General features: G+C 38.6%; 1 protein-coding gene across 2 annotated transcripts in view; it reads right to left on the bottom strand.

The window, feature by feature from the left end:
• The window catches only part of carmil2 (capping protein regulator and myosin 1 linker 2), an 85,525-nt gene that overhangs the window by 29,359 nt on the left and 35,864 nt on the right, over positions 1-20,302 (bottom strand). For both annotated transcript variants that reach the window (XM_023281423.3, XM_055009231.1), the window contains exons 31-32: positions 16,895-17,436; positions 1,077-1,180 (exon numbers count right to left, since the gene is read on the bottom strand). In XM_023281423.3, the coding sequence (XP_023137191.2) occupies positions 1,077-1,180; positions 16,895-17,436 (646 nt within the window). The remainder of the gene's footprint in view (positions 1-1,076; positions 1,181-16,894; positions 17,437-20,302) is intronic.

Below are 20,302 nucleotides of genomic sequence, written 5' to 3'. Positions count from 1 at the left end.
CTGCATTGAGAGTGGATTGAGCAGTAAAAGAACAATATTTTTTGTACTTGATCTACAGTTTTCTACCAGAATTATTCTTTTGTATAACTTTTAGGGACAGCCTTTACACTTTAGTTTTCATAGCTTTCCGTTATAACAACCTGTTCTCTTGACTGGGTAGGTGACACACGATTGGCCCATTTTGTGTAGTACAAAAGTCACATGATGCATTTAACAGCCCTCTTTTATGCGAGTGTGCACACAGCCTGGTGAAGGAAGTCTGGACTAACAAGGAGAGTTAATAGCTATAGTCACGATACCACCGTCTCTGGTTGATAGCTGTCGTCTCTAATTGGGATTTTCGGTGTCATCAACAGAGCTAACACAAAGAAAGCCTGGCTAGGCCAAATTTGCTACCTAGTAAAACCTTCAGGAGTTAATAGGCAAAGTCCAACAAGGTAAAATTCAAACAAAAACACAGTCCAACAAACAAACAAGGATGAGTCCAGGAGGTACAGTCAAACATACAAGGAACAACGTAGTAACACATGGAGACAACACAGGGACGAAATAACAAATGGACTAAATACACAAGGGAGACAAGGCTAGTGAGACATGAATCAAATCAGTGTGTAAAAGTAATCACAATGGCAGAAAACATACAAGGCAGGAAGTAAAACAAACCATGATACATAAAAAATACAAAACACAATGTCAAACCAGAACAAACATCATTAGGACACTGCATTTCTGGAACCACAGTTATGAATAGACACTGTCTGTAAAACACTTATAAATACTGTCTGCTATCAAAATACAGTGGCATTCATTCTGTTGTCTACAGTGAGTAGTTCACTCTTTTTGTGTATTGAAATCATGCAACAAAAAAAAATCATTTAAAACAAAGAATAAGTTAAATAAGAGTTTCACCAGCAGTAAGACCCATCAGTCACTTAAAAAAAATCCAGTTTGTTTTATTGCTTCATTGAAACAAAATGACATTTACATGCAAATTTTAATGATTTTAAAGTTTTAAAATCATTGTTTGATAGAGACAGATGTTTGTGTGCATGAGTAGGTGTGTTAGTTCCACTTACAGTGCATAGTCAGCGATGATTTTCTTGGTGAAGAACTCCTCTACTCCTTCATCCACTCTGCCCATCACCTCGCTAGCCTCATTCTCTACCTTTGACACTGGCTCCTGCAAGAAATACCACAATACAACACGCAGTTTACACACGGTGCATTGCATGTGTAGGTGTGCACACGTGTGTCTTCCACTGAAGACCTCACAAAAATCCAGTATGTCTGTATTTGTTTGAACATTTGGCAGAGAAACTGAAATGTGAGTGTTAAAACCAAAGAAAAGAGGAGTTTTTTTTTACTCTAACCTGACATTTTAGGAGCAATATAAATTTGGTCTATGTAGTTTCTTTTAGTTCACAGATATCCAATTAATAGTCAACTGCTTTGATTTCATTGCAACTACAAAAAACATTGTGCTTTTATCTCCTTACCAATAAACTACAGAAACGTTCATCATCCCTTTAAGTAGAGGATAGACTTTACGATTACTAAAAACTAAAATACAAACCAATATATGCATCAGAATAGAAAATTTAATGGGAACAGTCAGAAAGAAGCGCATATTTATCCAGTGAAAAAGTATAGGAAACACAGGTGATCTGAGGAATATATGACTTTACAAGACAATCCCCACATCTTGTAAGATCAAAAAATCTTCTGTGATTTAAATAAACAGTCTTGATACCATTTGCTGTCATTTACACAGAAAAGACAGAGAAACAGGAATAAAGATACATTATAATACATAAAATGTAAAAAAATCTGTGTGGTAGCATTGCCATGCATAAAACATATGTATTATGAAGCTGCATTCCACTTAGGGGATGTCTGTGTGAGCTGGTTCTGTGTAATGACTTCCTGACACACCTTATAAACCTGTGACACACTAGCTTCTACATTTGGTGTGTAAAGCGGGAAAAAAAAGACATCCAGTTAGAGGTAGTTCTGCACACACCTTATTTCTGAGAGAAGTCATTACTGCAGAACACAGGTTGTTCATAATTAAACTATTGTATAATAGCGACCATTTAAGTTGGTCTCCTTGTTCCTGTGTTTGTGATCTCAGGACTGTCTGTGCAATGTTTGCTCAGATTGTTCCAGAGCATCATTTGAGCAGAGTCACCGCCAAACATAGATGCATGTCATTCTGAAATAAATGGTTAAATGTGGTGTGTGTGTATTCTGTTTGAAATACACACACACACACACACACACACAGAGAGAGAGAGAGAGAGAGAGAGAGAGAGAGAGTCATTTTGTTCAAAGATAACAAAATCTGCAAGTCAAAACTATACATACAACAATGTCAAACCTGTGACCATTTTCACCTCACTTAGGCACCTTTGGGAGCCATCTACAAGCTTATGGTTGCACATTTGACCAGTCCTCTAGACAGGAGTTGAACTTTGTGGACAGTCCACAGCATCTTGGTTGGGGTTTAAATCATAACTTTGAGGAAGCAAGTCTAAACTCTTACTTCTGGCATAATTTAGTCATTTCTTTGCCACTTTTGATGTGTGTTTGGGGTCACTGTCTTGTTGGAACAACTAGCTGCATCCATGATCAACCTTTTTGCTGATGATTTTAGGTTTGTCTGAATAATGTGGACGTAATCCTCCCCTACTTCATTATTCCATTTACAAAGTGATTTTTGGGATCCGAAGCATCTTTTAAATTGCATCAAGTTCCTTTTCTGATTTGATCAGGTCAATGATTTGCTTTCGTCAGATCTGTACTCAGCTCCTTAGACTTTCCCACTGTAGTGCTTGTAGCTGAGTCTAATAAGTGTATCAAATGTGTTCATGTCATTCCATTACAGATAAATTAAAAAATAGAATATTAGAACCTACAAATCATAGGCTTAAATAAAACAGGTTCTAGACATCACTCTCTAGTGAGGTTGTAATCACTGGTATCTGATCTGGTACCCTGATTCTACCTTGATGATGAATGTGTGATAAATGTAGGGGTGTATTAGTTTTTTGGCCCAATGTGATTAATCTGTGTTTTAACGATTTAACTTAGGCAAATTACAAAATCCAAGTTTGATGTCATTTGTTTGAGTTTATCATCTTTAGTAATAAATGCTGTTTAAAAGAGGATCACATCTTTGCTTACTCAGTCATGCTGTCCACATGACGTTCTTACTTTTATTCATAGGACTGCTTATAATACAATAAATGCAGGAATTCAGAAAGGATTTCTTTTACTTGATTTTTTAATTAACACAAAATTAATTGCTACTACTTAGATTGACTTAAAGTTGCAATAGGCATAAAAAACAAACAAGAAACTACAATAACAACAAAAAAGTCCTCCTCCTGCAGCTCACTCTCACTTATCAGTAACTTCTTTTAAATCACTTCGTAAAACCCACATTTATAGACTTGCTTTTATGTGAAGTTTATTTTCAGCTTTAATTAGTGCCTGCCTAGTTCTTTGGTGTGATGTCTTCTCAAAAGTTTTTTAAATTCTTAAATTTTTGATTTTTTAATTTCTAACTTTTAACCTTATATCTTATTCTTTAATTTTTAAACTGCAGTAGTTCCTTTGTTTGATATGCGTGTTAATCTAGCTAATTATTCATTTAACTTAGTGTCATTTTTGCTGTTTACTTTAATTGACTGCTCTGCCTTGTCTCCTTATGTCTTGCTTGATTGTCTGTGTGCACATTTTGACTGTCAAAGCACCTTGTGAACACTGTTCTTCAGGGTGCTATATAAAAAAAGTTATTAAGGTTATTATTACTTATCTGTTTTAAGCCCCTCTTACCAGACTGACATGCACTTCAAACACACAGAATTTGCAAAGTCAGTCTAAAAGTCAAAATTTATTTGGGGCTTCATCCAGGAGTTGAACCCAACTGTCCCAAGATGAAGTCTGTCTAAACCATTAGTGCATCCTACTCACACTAGAGATTTTGTTGCTATTTAAAGTCTCTTCTGCCCTGGGTAAAATGACCTGTGGAATGTCTACAATCACAGGCTGGGTTTTCTAAAGCCTGAAGCGAGCCAGGAGCAGGTGCAGAAGTTTTGTCCCAGACTACTCTGAGAGTACAATGTGCTCAAATGTTGGAAAGGATTTTTTTTTACCTGTCAATTATCTTTGTCAATTATCTTTTTAATACCTATTAATTTGTTGCCTATATTTAGTATTTGCTGACCTTTATAGACAAAATGATTAGTAGAGAATCGAGAAATGATGCAGAATGAAAATGCCGCTTGCAGCACAAGCTTGTTTATCTGGTCAAATATGAACATGTTTTTATATTTAAAAAGTCTGTTTTTGGGCACCCTGTAGCTCAGCTGGTTGCAGGTGACCCATAAATAGTCAGACCCATGTCCTTCCTCCACTCTTCTCCCCATGTTTACTGCCTCTCTTTCCTCTGTTCTATACAATAAAAGCTAAAAAGGCCAAAAAAGTAACTTACAAAAAGACTATTTTCAATCACTTTTGGACAAATCTTACTTAACACCCTGTATGCACACTTGTAGAATCACATCATGTAACTCCTGTTGATATCCTCTGCTGCCATAAAACATTTCTTCTTTGTAAATCGATTTAGCTGCTTGGCCTGTTCTCATATCTTTGGGATGTTTCAAGAATGTTAACAGCTGTCAGAATGAAAAAAACAGATTTATGGACTGAATTTATCTGCAGTCACCGGTTCTGTTGAAACAGCAGCTTAGCTTATAATGTCAACTTCTGAAAACAGTGAGTGTGTTGTATTATCAGATGATGCTGTGCCACCTTTATAGCCTGGCAGATACAGGCAAACACTGCCTATCTGCTAACCGCACCACAGACAAGAACACCTGGGACTATGGTAACTGTACATGTCAAAGGGTGCTCCTGTATTGTAGGAGTTATGGGGCCAGCCATTTAATTCAAGCTCTACACTAAATCGAAGTCAGGTGCCAAATTTAAAGCTTGAAATAATATATGAAAGCTCAGAATGGGAAGTTTTTGTTTGCAAATGCAGTATTTGTCTCCGTTTTTTAGCTCTCTGAATTTTTCTTTATCACCCGATGAAGCTAGTGAGCCTCTCTTTCATGCTTTGCCACCTCCCTTACAGCCACCTGTCTCTATGTGCTTCATGCCAGCACACAGTTCTCTCTCTCTCAGCTGTCTCCACACACCATATAATTCTGTTGTGGATGTGGATGGTCATACAAACAATAAACAGATCAGATAAAAATAATATCTAAAGAGCAGGGCCGTAGTTACAGTGCCCTCATAAACAACACCAGCAAAACTGGCTCTTAGCTTTAATTTTAAACTATTTATTCTCGTGCTGTCAAACGATTACAATTTTTAATCAGATTAATCGTGGGGGTTGCTGTGGATTAATTTAGATTAATCACAATTAAATATCATTCATTTTTAATATCATTCATTTTCAATCTATATTAATCGCATTTCATTTTGCGAGAGCAAACAGATTCAAGAAAGAGGGGAATATACAGGGTTTCCTCTACATTCATTCATACCTTCATTTTGAATACAAAATGACATTCAGTCATTTTGTATTCAAAAAGAGGGCCAACATGCTGTTTAGCGCAGGGGTATTCAACTAAAATTCAAAGAGGTCCAGTCAGAGAAAAAGTATTAAAGCAAAGGTCCAGAAAATGTTAATGTCTAACTTGAATTAGTGTGATATATGTTGATGTAACCTGGTAGTTTTATTAGTGTCTGCATCTAATCAATAACTGATCGTCAAATCAAATAAATTTAGTACGGTTCAGAAACATTTTGACAGCAATTATTAATAATTAACTAATTAATTATTAATAAATAACTTTTGATATAACTGTACATCTGAAAATAAAGTGAAAACTAATGACTGAACAACCTGAACCAACTTATATACATATTTAAAAAATACCTAAATCTAAAAAAATGTTAACAGTTGAACACTTATACATTTTTTCTGTCTTATATAACTCCCCTTATACCCTGCTGCTTAATGAGAGAACTGAGCTGCCAGTATTATGAATCGTGGTCTCAATGGTGTCAGGGTTTTTCTCAAACACATTTGGAGCTCATTGGTGAGTCTGGAACCATATTTAGTTTGGATTATATTCATAGTTGAGAAGCTGGCTTACAGCTGTATGTTGAGCCAAACATAGTCAACATGTGCAGGGCGACTTTCCTCTCAGTGTTGATTTGTTTATTACTTCATCAAGGAACGGCGGAGTTATGTGACGACTGGCGTATGTTTGTCTGTGAATCTGTCTGTCCGTCTGCAACATTACTCTAAAATGGACTAATGGATTTGGATGTAATTTTCAGGGAAGGTCAGAAATGACACGAGGATGACCTCATTAGATTTTGGCAGTGATGCAGCTTATAGTTTGGATCCACGGATTTGTTTAAGATTTTCCAGTGTGAGATATAGCAGCCGGGACAGCGTCACCGTAACCATGACAACAAGTGAACGCTGTGTCAGTTACCTGCATCAATTCACTTGACCCGTTACATATTTTGGTCACGCAATATCTGTACTACAGAACGTATGCATGCACAACACGTCTGTGGTCATGCAAGGCAATTTAGTATTTATTTAGTTAGTCTGTGGGCCGTTCTACATTAAATGGCCAGATTCTATGTTGCCGTGATTTCTGAATACACAAATTGGGGAATAAACAGTCTTGGCAGAGCACTGCACTCTCTGAGTGCTTTTCTTGTTTATCTTTTTGTCGGTCCTCCTCTAGTCTGTCCCTCACCTGTTTTCTGAACTCAGCTGCATAGTTTAGCGGCTGGAGACCAATTCATTGGCTGAGTAGCGTCACATGGGATGACTGAACTCGTACCTAATTGGTCTGTATGTTTCCTGAGCTGATAAACTAATGCCATAAACACTGGAAAAGCAGCGCCGGTAAAATAAAAGCGACCCATCAAATTTAAAATACCTGAAATGCATTGCCAGAGACATTTCAGGGATTCTGAGTCATTCTGCGCTGCAGATGCATTAATTGCGTCAAAAATTTTTATTTGATTAATCATGGCACTGGATTAATCCATGTTAACGTGTTAATTTTGACAGCCCTAATTTATACACATGGACATTTTGTCATTTCATACAAAGAGCCATGCAGTCCTCTTTTATCTGATGTGTAAAAGTAAGTTTATGACTAATAAGTGTAACTCCTTGCCGGGTTGTTTCTTATCAATAGATAAGTCTTGCAGCAGCGTTCTGGATTAATTGTAGATGGCCTAAATATTGCTTGTTAAGGCAGATGAAAAGGGAATTACAAATGAGTCTAAAAGCGTCAAAAGCCGTATTTACTTTATTATTATTATTATTATTATTATTACATATTATTATTTATTTACATCAAGTAGGACCAAAATTGCAGATAGATCAACTAGTTGAGCGGGCGACGCGTGAACAGGGGCAATAGTCCCCGATGCAGCAGCCTGGGTTCGATTCCAGCTCACAGCCCTTTGCTGCAGGTTTTCCCCCCATTCTTCTCCCTACTTTCCTGTCTGTCTCTCTACTAACCTGTTCAATAAAGCCAAAAATATAACGTAAAAAAAGAAAAGTACCAAAACATAACATAAAAGCATTTGCCTGCATTAGAGGACAGTATTATGTCATTAGTAAAACTTAATAAGTCGGTTTCTGTGGAATGCAACTGCTGGAAACCAGGCTGAAATTTATCTAAACTGTTCTGTTCCATCAAGACCTCCGTAACCTCATTGACAACTACTTTTTCAAGAATTTTTAAGATAAATGACAGTTTAGATATTGGCCTGAGGAAAATAAACTTCTAAAAACTTTCCAACTGAGAAGTGGTTTAGGATGCATGAGGAACCTATACTCCTGCAGGACTGTGATTCTAAATTACAAATCAGATTAAACAAAACACATACATGGTCTGTAACATGGAGGTTCTCAGAAGAAACACGGTCAATAATTAACCCCAGCGTAAAAACAAGATCCAAAGTATACGCAATACGCAGTATAAGCAATATGTTTAGCCTCGTCACATCAGATCAATAAAATTACCAAACAGGTCACAGGGAACCAATGAAATTGTTCGAATTAAATCAAACACACTCACAACAAATTCTTCAAATCAGTCATTTTGCGCTTCACGTACACACCCTCATCATGGAAAATACACGAAGATATGTATATGATGCAGCTGTTGCAGGCCGAGCCTACTCTCCTTTAACCTAGGCAGGTTGTGGTGTGTGTCATTGCAGAGACAACTGTGGAAGTGGAGGCATAGTGAGATGCACCTTGATGATATAGCCAGTTATACAGGACAAGAGTGGGAAGCCAGTGCATGCTGGATGAACTGTAATTGTGGACAGTTTGCTGCTGGTTCGATAAATTGCCTCTTTCTCCCCCTGCAAAGTCTGTCTGTACTTCTATTGGCTGTTACCATTAACGAGCCACGTTAAACTAAGCGGGCTAACGCTACCCAAGGCAGCCCAACCACAGCTCGGCGGTCGGCAGAATCGGGTCAGTGACACAGCTTTTAAGTTAAAAGCAACCGATCTACTTGTCGAAGAAGGAAATAAAGCTCCTGTACGTAAGCTTGATATCAATGAATCAATGGTGAGACGCTGGAGTCGGCAGCGTGAACTGACTCAATGCCTTTTACTGCCATGTTACAGGCAATGTTTGGAAAAAAGCATGTATTTAATTAAAAGTAAAAAAAAAAAAACTTTCTGTGTAAGTATCTCATGTTACAACGTGGACACCTGTGGCTTATAGTCAAGTGTGGCTTATATATGTACAAAACTTTTTTTCTTTTTAAATTTAGTGGGTGTGGCTTATATTCAGGTGTCCAGAAACAGTCCAGAAATTATTGCAGTTCTACTAATGGACTGTATTCCATGTTCCATGAGTGACAGAGCGTTTAACAGCACTATCCTGAGGTATCTGCAGGTATCTGCTTCGCACAGTGGAGGATCCCACCTGGGAAGGAAATCTACTTGTAATGTCTGTTTGACAGGGAAATGAACCAGTGAGCGTGTTACTGCCAGGGTACAACAGACGGAGCTATTGCTGGAGATGGACGCCTGATTTGCTACTGAGGTCATAGCAGAGGGACGTGTGGTGTAAACAGTCAGTCATGTGGAGCAGACTGTACGTCATGCTGCATGTTGGCCACTAGCACAACTAGCAAAATTTTGCTCCAGATTCTTCTCTCAGAATTGTTGTTATTTTTGGGGGGTAAAATTCCATTCCAGCCTTTGCTGCTTATAAAAGGCCTGGATCCTAAAAATTGTGGACTGTGCCACTTATACGCATGTGCCCTCTAGAGTGGCGCTGATGTCTCTGATCGTTGTTTTGAGATGTTCTATACAAGCCAAAGAATTTTTCTGTAATTTGCTGCACTGGTTTCCCACCGACATGTCTTATATTTAGTTTTAAATCCAACAGTAGTTTCTTTTTCTTCAGAACTTTTTACACTGCTCTACTTCCATCTTCCTAACGTTGTCCTTTTCCTGCTCTGTGGATCGTAGTGTTCTTACAGATAAGCAGCTTTTTCCTGTTTGCTGGTGTGAGCCATCTGGCTTCAATTACTAATGCAACAGTTGAAAATATTAAGCCAATGTCTATTTTTGTCATTGCTCAGTTTTTTAATTTCAAGTTAAAATGCAGCCAAAACATCAAATTTTACTGTCATGTTATCACACTACTGGAGAGTACTGGATAAGTAATCACCTGATCTGTCTATCACTTGCAATCTTGGTCCATCAGCATCAAAGGTTTTCACAGTTTTTTCTGTTTACAACAACAAATATCAATGCTACATATGTTGCCATCTATAGCTCTGATTTATAAACCTTAGTTCTGATTATCAACTTCCTCCAAATGATGGAGATCTAGGTGCAGGAATATTGATATAATATGCATCTGATGATGTGCATTTGATGGCATTTGATGGCAGCAATATCCTTTGCTGATTGAACCACACCAGTCTTCTAGATGCGATCTCTGAATTTCTCACTTTTGTGAATCACCTGACAGAATTTTTCAGGGATCTTCCTCAAAACACTTGCTCTTTTGCTTCATTTGTATACAGTACAGTTTGAAGGTTTTCTCATGAATTTGCGAGATACTGCCTTGTCTAATAACCATTTTGAAATAGGGCATTGTCCTTGGCAGAGTTCTGCGCTCTTCGAGTGCACTTGTAGTTTTCTTTGCGTAAGGCACTTGATCCTCTTATTATGTGATTAGTGGGTGAATAGGGATAACTGATGGATTCCCAAATGACTTCCATGTCTTGCCTGACATAATGATGCTTGTTTTTAATAGATCCATTTTTTTTAAGGTGGCAGAAGACTACAATCTATGCAGGTCTTCCTGACACAGGAAAACATCCATGATTGACCTTCAGTTCATCACAGCGTGAATGGAGACAGTCCGTGCATTTATACAGTTTGTCTGTATGAACAGGAGAAGTAGTAGAACATTAGCTGAACATCGGTAGAAAAGAAAATTTCATAATTTAGGGACTAGGTAGTGACCTCCATTTTGTGCAGGACTGACCTCTGTTCTGGTCATGACTAATTGGGATCTAAAGTGCAAGCAAAAAATGCTGTCAATAATGGTTTTGATTTATTTACTTAAATCTTACTTGTACACAAATCTGACTTCACTATTATTTCTAAAGGTTTTGAAACTGTCACTGTGTTACTGTGGGTTATTCTTATTTGTAGCACCATAAATGTTTTATGTTGAACCATTTGAGCACAATGCTACTGAGAACCATTGCAAAAAGGCTGCTTTTAGTAGCACAAAAGTTTCTGCTCTGACATAATGCAAAACAAAACAAAAAATATGACTGTGTTAGCTGAGACGTCCAAAGATTTAACTGAACTTTATAAAGAATAAACCCACCATCTATACAGTATTCTACAGAAAAAAACACAACAGGCTTAAAAGAAAGGGATTTAAAAATGTATTTCCCTACTTTTTTATAGTAGTAACATAAAGTTGCATTGCTGGGAGTCACTGGACATCCCATTACTCCTGTCTGTTTGGCTACAGATTCTCATGAACCTCTCATCTAAAGTTCTCCTTTCCAATGCACTGGCAGAAGAATCACTATGAATGGAGAAACCATTCTCTACATGCTGCTGCTGTTATGTCCTCACAAGCAGCATTCAGAACGTCATTTTGTGGTTGGTTGATCGTAGACTTTGTCCATACAGAAAACTATTTGGCAATATTTTGTAATTAGATGTGTTTTGAAACCATTTACAAGGTACCGTAACATGGTTCTCAGATCATACAACATCATATAACACAGTAAGACAGTTAAATGACAATTAGCAAATGCATTTACTATGCAAATAAGGCAAGCAGTATTTATACTTGTGACCTACTGCCAAAAACACAGCTTTTAGGCATTCCATGTTTTCGTTTCTGTCTGGTTTAGTCACATGATACACACAGGAGTTAGTACTTGATTGCATAACCACCGTTACTGATGACTGCAGCCATGCGTCTTGGCATGCTCTCCACCAGCTTCTGACATTGTTCTGCTGCCACAGCAGCCCATTAATGTTGCACAAATTCAAACACATTTGCTTTGTTTTTGGGCTTGTGGTTCTCCATTTTGCATTTGATGATTTTCCACAGGTTTTCAATTGGATTTAGATCTGGTGATTGAGCAGGCCAAGGCATGGTTCCAGTGTTCTGGTTCTTCATTCAGGCTCTAACTGACCTTGCCTGGACCGTGTGGCAAGGGGCATTGTCTTGTTGGAAAATCCAGTCATTGGAGGCAGGAAAGAGTTTTCCAGCTGATGGAAGAAGACTGTTATCAAGAGTAGTCCTGTACATGACCTGGTTCATTTGCCCTGTTCCACTTATACTGAAACAACCCCAGATCGTCACTAATCCACCCCCATGTTTTACTGTAGGGGCAAGACAGTCTGGTTTGTAGGCTTCTCCAGGCTTCCTCCTAACCAGTAAGTTGGCTGGAGTGGGCATCTACTGAAAATTGGATTCATCACTGAAGAGAACCTTAGTCCAATCATCAACAGTCCAATCCTTGTGATTCCCAGCAAAGAGTAACCAGGCTTTCCTCTGCCTTTCGTTGATGAAGGGCTTCTTCAGTGCCCCGTGTGACTTCAGAAGTCAGTTTCAAACTGTCCTTGCTGAACAAGCCACATTTCTCAACGGTGCCCACTCATTTTTTAGGTCCCTGGAGGTCTGATGACGATTCCTGACACAGGAACGGATGAGTAGAAAAACGTTTCCTGCTGGGACCAGCTAGCAATTTAGTAGTACCATATTCAGCTTGTTTTTTCTTGGTGTAATGAACGGCTGTCTTGGAGATCTTCAGTTTTTTCACTACCTGTCTCTCACTCATGCCAATTTCCAGCAGTGCCATGATCTTTGCCTTTGTGGCTTCACATAATTCTTTAGTTTCAGGCATCATATGAGAGCTGACTACTTCTGAGTTGTGCTACAGCTTGAATGTAAGCAGAAAACCACTCCAGGCCTTTGCATGTGCAGTGCTGCTTGTGACATGAAATGGCCTCTTATATACCCTGGGACTACAATTAAGCTTAAGCATGTCAAATAGGACATAAAGTATTATGTAATCAGCTGTATTTTTTGTCGTGTTCACTGTATTCTTCAGGTGATATACCTTTTGGGGTACCAGGCATTAAAATGAACAAGAAATTGAAGAAAACAAGGGTGGTCTAATATTTTTTCCATAACTGTATATATCTCATTAACAATGTAAGTGTTTCATTAACACACCAACTAAAAGTTAATCTAATTTCCTCAATATGATTCAAGAATTGAGAGCATAGTGAAAGAACTCCATCAGCTTTCTTGGATGGGCCTCAAACAATTTTCTGATGTCAGTCATATACAGTGGAAGTTAGCATCATTCCAGATAATGATAAAATGTTTTATTTATTTCTAACAAAACCTCTGTTATTCTTTGGCTTTAGATCAATGTAGAGGGTGTTGGGGATAGTCAGCAGGTGTTGGGTATTGCATGGCCCAATGATAGGAATAGTGTACTCACACCATTTTCAGAACCTGAACAGCATACGTCATCATATTCCCACCACACTAAGCTGGCGTGTTCAGAACATGACCAGTACACAAAGCCACCCCTCTGCAAACTACAGGACCCAAAGATGCTGCTTCTTCTTTCACTGTCCCTGACAGCACATGACACCCACGGGAACCGTGGCAATGCTGTAACTGTTCAGAGCTACTTTTGCAAAAAAATAAAAAATAAATGAAAAAAAAGGGGGGTACCTACAAAATATTAGGCAGGTGTTTGTAATGTTGCAGTTGATAGGCATGCAGGTACAAAAAGAACAACATGTACATGTTCGTACTGTAGCTCTTCCACTCTGTCAGAGTTCTACGATATTGTAGAAAAGTGATATCTTCAAGGGTCTTATTGTCCTCTAAAACTGCAGTGTAATATCTCTAAATCTTCTGGTCCTGTTTACAGTGACCATGTTGCAGATCACTGGATCCTGCTGAGGCCTAAAGAGTGCACTTCTGCCACCTCTACAAACTTGCTGTATAGTCCTATACAATAAAGTTCACAAACAGAGTATATTACATTTATTGTACTGTACTGCAGCATGGTTGTAATTGGAATAGCATTAAGAGAGACTAGATTAAGTGAATACATATGTTGTCTCTGCAAACATACGTGCGGCTCCATCCAGGAACCGGCCTCTGCCATTGGAAGGTTAATTACATGGTCAACTAATGTGGCCCCTATTTCATTTTGAACATGTGTTTGTTGTTGTACTCTTCTGCATCTTCCATCTTCACTCCTCTTCCTCCTGTCTAGTGTTTATGTGAGCATGCCTCTCCATGTTAAAAAATTGTTACCCTCAAGGTTTATAAATACAGAACTCATGAGTCGCACCTCTAAGTCAGTTGGACAGCACATGCCATCAGTTTAACCATGATGTGAGAAACTCTCCATTCACTAATTCAGGTTGAATTTCACCTGACAACAAATACATCGAAATAAGGGTCAACAGCTTCTCGTTAAATATGCAGTTCATGGGTACCCAGATAAGCCCAGTTCGATTCCAGCTCACGGCCCTTTGCTGAAGGTTTACCCCCTATTCTTCTCCATGCTTCCCTGTCTGCCTCTCTATTAACCTGTCAAACAAAGCCAACAAAAAGGCCAAAACACTTAGTTAAAAAAAAAGCAGTATATTAAATGTGGACTAGGCAGACTTTTACAGTATACCACAGGATGGGGTAAACCCCTGTGCAAAATCACTTAAATGTCAAATGATTCAAAACTGAGTTTAAGTAGGTATCTGTGAAAATTTTGATTAACATATTAATCATTTTCCAAACTTTTAAAAATTGCTAGTCAACCCACGTTGATCATATTTTTTCCACATATTGAAATCTGAGGCTATGTTTGAAAGACATCAAAGTTTCAGGTTTTTACATTTAATAGTTCCTGAGAAATTGTCAATCAAACAAAGCATTTTCAAAATATATAATAATATATTTTTAATTAATATTAATATATTATACTATATGTAACATAATAATATTAATAATAATAATAATAATAATAATAATAATAATAATAATAATAATAATAATAATAATAATAATAATAATAATAATAATAATATATTGGAAAGCATTTGATATATCAAGCTAAAATGTCACAACTATCTTAATAAATATCTATATCTCATGCTATAACCATTTCAGGCAAATCAGAGATGGTCAAACAGAAATTGTTGCAAAAATTTGATGATTTGTGATCAAATGGCCCTCCTGTCATCACTGATACTGAACTGAGTACACCTGTGAATTCCAGTTTGACTAATTTCTTTGAACATTGGTTAAAAAAAAAAAAAAAAAAAAAAAAAAAAAAAACTTATCCAAGAACAGCAGAAACTGCTCAACTGAAAAAGAATACAGTAAGCTTGGGGACCGACGAAACAATCAAAACACAACTGACGCAGTAATCAAGAGATAACAAATGAGCCTTAGTTTCACTAGTCAGACTCGGTGGCTGTCCTACAAAAATGTCACCTAAGACAATGCACTACTGCACAATCTACCTCAGACAACCAGACAGGCATTTGCTTCAGGCTTGGTACAAGGATTATTAATGGATCCAAGTTTCTGTGACAGCTCAGACAGTGTAAAGAACAGTTCAAAATGCCAATGACATCTATGGATAGCATCCAAAAAAAACATCCTTCATTGCTGGCATGCATGTTTGAAACTCCAGAAACTTGTCAGAACAGGAATATTCCAGCATGATAATGATCCAAAGCACACTGCTAAAGTCACACATGGGTTTCTAAAGTAGGAAAAAGTGAAAGCAATGTCTTGGCCAGGCATATCACCTGACTGGCCATGAATTTGTGCAACACCGGTATCCTCCAGGCAAAAAAGGATTGAGTTTGTCATCAAAAATAAAAATGGACATATTAAGTCTCGAAAAAATAAAAGATTTGAATGTCAGCTATTGCATTTAATTTTTATGGTGCAGCTTGTTCTTTTAATATAGTAAATTTAATTGTCCTTTCTGTAAGGCACGAGTAAAAAATTCTGTCAAGCATTTTGCATATTGTCTTCAAGTATTTTGCTATCATTAGAGAATTAAGCCAAAGGAAACAAGAAAAACTGCAATGAAATCTAACCACTGAGGACCCACACTTACTCATTACTAGCTGACAGAGGTGATGGATCAGAACCAGACTGTACACCACCGACTGTAGGAGAAGTGAAACTAATGTGCTGGTTCGGTTTGTGAAAAACAACACAACCTTATACAGCACAAAACAGCAAATGTGTATCCTCAAGTTAAGAAATCACACATAACACATAGTTTACACACACAAGGTCACAGCAGATGAAAAGAAATCCTCTCTTTCATTTACACAGTGGCAGAACAGAGAAAGACACCAGCATTAATTTAAATTAAACACTGAATAATTGACTCAGCGAAAGCATTCCCAAGAGGGAGAGAGAGGGAAGTAAGCATTGGGAACAACCCAGGGAACACCACTCCCAAAACGTACGTACACACTCACTCACACACACACACATTCACACACTCACTCACACACACACACACACACACACACACACACACACACACACACACACACACACACACACACACACACATTCACACACTCACTCACACGCACACACACACACACATTCACACACGCACACACATGCGCTCACACACACACGCACACACACACACAGAGCATCACTACATGGAGCAAGAGAATGCAAAGATAAATATGGCAACCATTATTACTACAGCAACATAGAAATGTCAAGCAAGGGAGCAATGGAGAGAAAGAGAGAGGGGGAGAGAGAGGATGAGAATATAAATACATACATACATACATACATACATACATACATACATACATACATATATATATATATATATATATATATATATATATATATATATATATATATATATATATATGTACACACACACACATATATACAAACAGAGACAGAGAGAGGTTATGTTTCTCGAGAGATCCTTCTGCAGTCGTAGTTAGCTTCCCAGTACATTTATCCTTCATCCATGTCTCATTTCATCCTATTTCTTATCTTTATGTTCCTGCATCCTGCTTTCTACCTTCTACTGTCACTGTATTTCATACTGAGCATATATGCCTTTATGAAGAAGATTTTTCACCTGCACGCACTATGTGTGTATTAATGCAAATGTGTAGGTTCTGCATTATTATTTATGTCTATGTACGGAACACAAGTGTTCCATGATTTCTGCATGTTTACTCATAATCTATGTGTATAGTCCTTGGTATGTGTGCATGTGTGTGTTCTTACCTGAGGCCTGGAGGAGGGAGGCTGTGTGTGTGTGCGTCGTGGCCGTGGTCGTGAGGCAGTGTAGTGCCTTAGAGTCTGTCCCTGGGTGGGTAGAGGCTCCATGGGAGAAACGGGAGATCCAGAGCCGGGGAGGTGGCCTGGGCTGAGGCCGCAGCCGGGGAAGGGAGTCTCTCGTCGGTGTAAGCCTCCGCGGCCGACTGCCCCCTCGTTTGGAGCGTGAGCGGGGATGGAGTAGAGGAGGGGGAGGCTGGGAGGAGGAATGAATGATGCTCCTCTTGCTCCTGATATTGCTTCTGCAGCATCCACTGCCGCCACCTCCCGCTCCCTCCGCCTCCTCCCCCTCTGTCCTAAGGGGGAGGGGGACGGGGAAGTGGAGGGGGAGGGGTCTGGGGTTGTGAGTGACAGTGGGGTTGCTGGCAGCAACCAAGGAAGGCCACACCTTCCTCCTCCTCCTCCTCCGTCCTCCTCGCCAGCGAATCCTCCCCCACCTCTCTCTGCCTCTATGTCCCTGGTCTGCTGCTCCCAGTCTGCATCCATAAGACCTGAGAATGGAGGATATGACTGATGAGAGGAGAGGCACAGAGAGAGAGATGATGAAAGTGGAGGGATAGAGGGAGGAATCGGGGGAGAGGCTGGGGATCCAGCCCATGCACTAAGCACACATTTTGATGGAATGCACTGCATGTATGTAAATCTAGGACAGGCAGAGAGAAAACAGACAGGAAGCAGAGGATGCTGCAGTTATATTGTACAGCAGTCTGCCACATAGACCTAACAGAGTCACTCACACAAGACAAGAGGATGAAATCCTATTAATCTTTCAGTTTGAAGGTCACCTGTTGGTCTGCATATTTCAAGGGCCTTTGAAATGCAAACCGGTGAACTCTCAAATGTAGATGGAAGAATGGTTCATAAAATATTGACCTAGTTCTTTTTGTGACCCACATCTTTCAAACACAATTATACAGAAAAATCATGATGAAATTTATTATTTTTATTTATCAACTGGTGTTATTAATTCCTTCAAAGCTATCTTCCTGTCTTCTGTCTTCTTGTGAGCCGATGTTTTGTTCTCTTCACTCATCATCCCTTCCTCCATCTTCACCACATCTCCTCTCTCCCGTTGTGAAAGTCACTGGTGTGAAAGTAAACAGGCTATGCTCCAATTAGCCAAACAGCACTGTGTGTCTGCCACGGAGAGGTTCTGCATGGCACAACACACATGAAGAACAGAATGGGACAAGATATCATGATGGAGGGTAAGGTTTATACCTGAGCTCAGATGTCCTACTGGATTGCTGCAGTACTCTGGTATTACAGCTTTAAATATGTTGTTGTAATACCATTTCACTAACAAATCAAATCATGAAGTACAACATTTCATAAAACAAGTGCCCCCATTTGGACACCTTGACCTTTTTAGCCCCTCCATTGGTAAAACAGTATCAGCAACATTGGTATATTGTAATAAGTAATTGCACATTACATAAAAAACAGAAACAAACTATGCTCAGGAAATAATCCATCCATCCATCCATCCATCCATCCATCCATCCATCCATCCATCCATTCGTTATCTATACACCGCTGACACAGCCCCCCATGACCTCATTAGGGTCATGGGGGGCTGGAGTCTATCCCAGCTCACATAGTTTGATGGCAGAGGACACCCTGGACAGGTCACCAGTCCATCACGGGACTACATATAGACGCAAACAAGCATACTCACATTCACACCTACGGACAATTTAGAATTATCAGTTAACCTCAGCATGTTTTTGGACTGTGGGAGGCTAGAGTACCTGGAGAAAACCCACACATGTACAGGGACAACATGCAAACTCCATGCAGAACTGGGGATCTTCTTACTGCAAGGCAAAAATTCTCAGGAAATAATGCCAAATTATCTAACTTCTCATCTTTGGTTAACAATTCTTGCTGTTAAATGATTTCAAATGTATATCTGTATATATATCAATAACAATAGCCATTAACTGAAAAACCATTAGTATACAGCCTGACACATATTAAGTGTCCTCTAGTGATTAGTGCAATGTAGGAAGTAATGGAATTATTTCTGAGATTAAAGACAGGTATTTCCAGGTCAGATAACTGAGCATTAATAATTTTGATTCCACTGCAACTACACTGAATTTCTAATTTGATTTAATTATTATTATTAGTTTTATTTTACATAAAAAAACAAGAAATACTGCTAAATAAATTCCATTGTTTCTGTGCTACACAGTGTTTTGTGGTACATTGACTTCAGCTGTTGTTATTGAATAAAGGTTGTTCACATTTTATAGAAAACCATGAAGCCAGCAGCTGGAAAAAGGAAAAGGAAAATTTGAGTACAAATGCCAGCTGAAAAGAAAGCAAAGAAAGTAAATTATTTGCTGTTTAGAAAAGACAAAAAAAAAAAAAAGGCGGGGGGGGAGTACAAAGTGTCTTCTCTGGAAGAGATAGCGATATTGTTCCCAGGTGAATCTTGACTTGCTCTAAGAAGGGAAATGTGTGAAGGATTAGGATTTTCTGAAATCGCTCAAAGACGCAAGAGAAGATATTTGTGATGTGGATGAGAATTTGTGGCCCAACAGACAGGAACGTCAGGAAGACTGCAATGTAATTCCTAGACCATTGCACATACAGTTTTCCCTCAGGAGATTGTCTTATGTTCACATTTCTACTTTTGTTTTTTCTTTGTGCTGTGCAGCACTGTTTTACTTTCTGGATCACAATGATGTAGTCTGTCAACAAATTACAGTACAAACAGTAAAAGCATAAATGTGAATCTTGTCCAGTCTCTTGCAATCAATCTCCCACATACACTAAGGTGTAACTTACAACTTACAATAATTATCATCAAAACTTTACCCATAGTTTACATGATGTCACTGACATGTTCATTGACACATATTTACTTTTGAGAGATGAACTAAGGATTTTGAGCAAGAGACTGGCTTTTGCAGGTAATCCATGGCGTTTTGGTGTTTGTACGAATTGTTTTCAGAAATGCACTTCCTGTTTTGCAAATGTCGAAGATGATTCGAGAAATGTACCAAAGTGACTGAGAAAAACTGTAAAGCTGAAAGACTGCGCTTAAAGCATATCTTGATTGTTTCATTTCAAATCCACTGTGGTGGTGTACAGAGGTAAAATGTGGAAAATTGTGTCAGTCACACAATATTTATGGGCCTGACTGTATGTACAACTATGCTTCAGATGTCTGACACTTCAGTGACAGAAACATTTCTCTAGAGTTAACACTGTGTTTGGCCTTGGTTTGGTTCCACACTAAGGCCAAACGGGGGTGTGAATATTGTTGTTAGAGTCATCTGGTTGAAACAAGCAATGCTCCAAACTACAGTTAATGTCACTTCATGTGTTTTGGATTTATAAATAGAC

Source organism: Amphiprion ocellaris, chromosome 3 (assembly GCF_022539595.1).
Source record: "Amphiprion ocellaris isolate individual 3 ecotype Okinawa chromosome 3, ASM2253959v1, whole genome shotgun sequence".
Classification (NCBI taxonomy): Eukaryota; Metazoa; Chordata; class Actinopteri; family Pomacentridae; genus Amphiprion; species Amphiprion ocellaris.
Note: the sequence above shows the minus strand (reverse complement) of the source record. Positions and strands in the feature narration are given on the sequence as shown.